The sequence below is a fragment of the Drosophila kikkawai genome, chromosome 3L (genome assembly GCF_030179895.1).
Source record: "Drosophila kikkawai strain 14028-0561.14 chromosome 3L, DkikHiC1v2, whole genome shotgun sequence".
Lineage (NCBI taxonomy): Eukaryota > Metazoa > Arthropoda > Insecta > Diptera > Drosophilidae > Drosophila > Drosophila kikkawai.
The window spans coordinates 2,382,929-2,387,221 of NC_091730.1; the positions used below are offsets into that span (position 1 = coordinate 2,382,929).

The 4,293-nt window shown below is 43.5% G+C and overlaps 1 protein-coding gene across 1 annotated transcript; it reads left to right on the forward strand.

Moving 5' to 3' along the window:
• Positions 1–217: 217 nt before the first annotated feature.
• Positions 218–1,538, forward strand: LOC108071641 (venom allergen-1-like). The gene is made up of 3 exons (XM_017162432.3): positions 218–392; positions 447–874; positions 929–1,538. The coding sequence occupies exons 1-3, from the start codon at positions 252–254 to the stop codon at positions 1,149–1,151; spliced, it is 792 nt and encodes a 263-aa protein (XP_017017921.1). The 5' UTR covers positions 218–251; the 3' UTR covers positions 1,152–1,538.
• Positions 1,539–4,293: the final 2,755 nt, after the last annotated feature.

Genomic DNA, 4,293 nt, shown 5'->3' on the forward strand with positions numbered 1-4,293 from the left:
GGAAGTGGAAAAGCCTGTTCCTGTCACTGAGTCTGCTCTACTTCCGCGTAACAATGACAATTAAAAGAGCTGGTAACAAAAGAAAATTCCCCGTTTATCGACCAACTGCTTTCTTATTTCGACAAGTGTAAAGTCAAAAACAAATGTCAGCTGTTCTTTTACGACTAAAAGGGGTATATAATTTCAAGTTCTTGGTCTTTATAAGCCACATATTCCGCTGATTTTGCTGCACAGCCTCGTAGTTATCCATCATGAAGGTACTTCTCACTCTGATACCTCTGCTCCTGGGGACTATAGAGTCCAAAGGAGACTCGGCACAAGCAAATGCCTATTGTCAGCCGCAGTTGTGTGATTTGGGACAAATGCATGTGGCCTGTGAATATTATTCAAAGGTAAAAAGGAGCTCCTACAGAGAGAGAAATCAGAGCTAATCCAAAACCTCTTAGTTGAAAGCGGAAAACCAAAGCTCCTGTCCCACCAAGGAGACGCGTCTGGTGTACTTTACCATCATCAAGGACAAGGTCCTGGAGCTGCACAACGAGCGTCGTTATCGCCTGGCCAATGGCAATGACTCCCGCCTGCCGGAGGCTGCCCGCCTTGTGACGATGCAGTGGAGCCCCGAGCTGGCCATCCTGGCGGAGTTCAATGCCCACATGTGCCAGCTGGAAGAGGACGATTGCCGCAATTCGGCCCAGTTCCCGCATGCCGGCCAGAATGTGTTTGTGGTGAACATGAATCGGCGAGTGCCCAAGGAGGAGATGATCAAGCTATATCCACAGCTGCTGGCCAATGCCACCGAGGCCTGGTGGTCGGAATCGGACAATATAACCGCCGCGGAGATCAAGAGATTTCCCTGCGAGAAGAACAAGCCAAAGTGAGTATGGTGAAAAAGTGTATATATACTTCAGAGTCTTTATTTACTTGGCAGAGGATTCAGCCACTTTGCCAACATGGCTGTTGAGGGCAACTCGCATGTGGGCTGTGCCGGTGTCCGCTACGTGATAGACAACATCACCTACTTCAAGCTGACCTGCAATTATGCCCGGGCGCCGGTATGCGGACAGCCGATCTACCAAGCCACCCAGGGATGCCAGGCGGGCAAGAATTCGCAGTTCTCTGCCCTCTGCTCGCCCAAGGAGCTCTTCCTCTGAGCGGAGCTGGGTTTAACCGATCCCAGGAACACTGCTCATCCATCCATTCATCCAACCATCCATCCATCCATTCATCCTGTCCAGTGAAATCCCAAACGACCGGCTGCTCTTGCAAAATTCAAAGAACTCTCTCTCGCAATGGAATTTCTGCCAATTTCCTGTGATGAACCAGGCCCGAGGACATTGGTGGGCCTGGCAGGAAGTGTCGATGGTGGAGCAATTACCTGCATAACGGCAAATAGCTACACTGAGAAAAAATGTGTGTGGAATTTATAAAAATAGGAGATATTAATTAGGAAGATGGGAACTAATAACAATAATATAACAAATAATACTAAATCAAGAATAATGGAATTATAAAAAAATATTTTTCTTAGTTTTCCTAAATTTTAAATAATTTTTCCAAGTTTATTTTGAGGTTCTTGGGGCAAAAATTCTAGTAAAAATGCCACTCACAGTCATTTCTTGCTGGATATTTGCCCAGGACTTCCTCTTTAGTGAAAGAAGGATAAAAATCCCAGTCAAGTGATGCAATACCCTTCATTATCGCAGCTACCCTACTCCCTTGGAGGGGTGTAAACAACTTGATTAGGGGGATAGACTTGGCTCGTTTAATTTAATTTTATTTCTGCATAAACTTTATAGCTTGTTTAGGATTTGGTATTTAATGGCCAATCGAGTGGGGCGTTCGGGTCATTAACCGACCCGATGCAGTGGGAAGTCTGGAAAGTAGGGGGAAGGAAGGAAGGACCCCCTGCTAAGTGGATGCTGTTGCACAGTATCGTAAAAGCTAACTACCTCAAAGTGCTTAGAACACGTGTTTTTCCACTGAAAAAGAGGGAGACTCTGATACTGGTTGGTATCTATAGAAACCAGAGATGGTTAATTAAAACTGGCCCCGTTTCAATGTTCATTATCCGATTAGCACTCTCCCCCCGGGCAGCTTCATTATTTTATGCGACTTCATTTGATTGAAATGCATGGGAAATCGACTCCGCGGCAGCTGCTGCTCTAGGATTTGACTTGGATTGCCTTTAACTGGCCACCAAGTGGTGGTAGCCACTCCCCCCGGGGATTTTTCCACCCAACCCTCCCCACCATTCGCATGTCTGACACCTGGTAGGATCGAAAAAAAACTAAAAGTCACCACTTCCGCAGCACATAAATTTGAAGCGTTGCTCGCTTTTAAGGTTTCCTGCCCTCCCTCAACCCCTACTAAAAAACAGCGGAAAAAATGCAACAAGCTGGGTGTGGAAAAAGCTTCTCTTTTTCCCATTCTAGTTTCTGGCTCGTTTTCCTCTCGCATTGCATGCCAAATTGTTCATGTAGTTTGCAGTTTTTGTTTCGCCACAATTTGTTTTGCTTTGGTTCGCTTTTCACTATTCACTATTCAGTTTTTTAGTTTTTACTTTTTACCTTTTACTTTTTACTCTTTTATGTTTTTCGCGTTTTCCGCTTAAGCACTTGAACTTAAAGGGAATGCTGGCAACAATTTATCAAAGTTATGGCCAAGGATCTCAGGAATCCGGATCTAGAGCAAATGTTTGCTACCCATCATCGTGCGCACACATAAATATCTATTAAAGCCCTTGAAGTCCCCCGGATGCAAGTGAAGATTTACGGGTTTCCAGCAGCCCCTGATAATGGTGCATTAGCGTGCAAAGCGTTTTCGATGCACTTCCCACGGAGACAGTTCTACTTTCTACATATAGAGCACTTTTCCTACCGCTTTTCCACCCGCTTTTTCTTCTCCCTTTTTCCACCAAAGTCATTATCATTGTCAGCACGTAAGGCTGCTGCTGCTCGCATGTTCGATGTGTGTTCTCGGTCTGCGAGTGTCTGGGCTCTCGCGGTTTCCTTTTTGCATTATTCCTTTGACCGCACTCTTTGTCTATTTCTCTTTCTATCTCGGTCTCTGTCTCTGGGCCAGACACACACACTAGTACACACCTGGCCAAACCTCCCGCCTCCTCTTCCTCCCAAAAGGTAAAGTGCCACTTGAAAGACTTTGCTTTTATGCCTCTGAGCTATGGGCTAAAAGGTGGGATCCCGTTTATTGGGCCGGAGTGTTAGCGTAGACGAGGCTTTTAACATTTTGGCCTACATTTTTAACGAATTGGGCCTAGAGACGTGTGTAGGAAATATGGCTAAAGCCATTACAAAATTAATTCGTAGGCCTAAAACAAGGGAAATAAAAATAAAATAAATATAAATATATATGCAAGCCTGGAGCTTTGGATACCGGGTTCCTTAGTGGGGAAAAACATAGCATACTTTTCAGAGGTTCTTTATTTATGTAGTATTTTTTTTAAGTAAGAAAAACCTTGTATTTTGGGTAATCATGTAAATATCAATTTTTAGGATTTAAACACGGGTCTTAAAGATCTTTAAAAAATCATACCATACTTTTTGGCGGTTCCCCTTTTTTCAATATTTTTCTGATTAAGTAAAAACCTTGTGGATTTTGGAAAATATATAAAAATAATTCATTTCTCAAAGTATAATATTTAATAATATATATTTATCAAAATATATTTAAATAATTAAAAGATTTCTGAAAACCTTGTCAATCTAAACTCTTCAGAAGCTCATAAAGCTCATCTACAAGTACCTAGTCTCTGCACCTTTCCTTGACTTCACTTCTTCATCTGAAAAATTTGCATTTATAGTTGGACTTTTAGTAACTTCCACCTGGCACTTCTCGCGGCGCTTTTCAGCTTATCGGCTCATCGGGAATTGCCTTCGAGCTAAGTAAATCGCTCCCTGCACTCATCATTCAGCTGGCGGTGGTGGCTCTCGAGTCTTGGTTATTTTTATTTTTATGACTTCAACTTCCCCTGGTAATGGGTCTCGGTTTACGTTTATTAGCATACTTCGGCAGCGGCTTTGGCCTTGGCTCAAGGTGCGTTTAATGGCGGACATCTAGTTGCCTCGGCCGGCACTTTATGACTTCATTAGGAAGCCATTTACGAGTATGTGCTTTCGAGATGCTACCCGCCCACTTTCTATACATATATTTATATACATATATTACCTCGATCCAGCTGTCTGCGTCTTTAGTCGTTCTTTTTTTCCTCTCTGAAGGCCAATTGATTTGTTATAGACTTTGGTAACACAGCCAGGTGGCTTCGGGAGAGGTGAG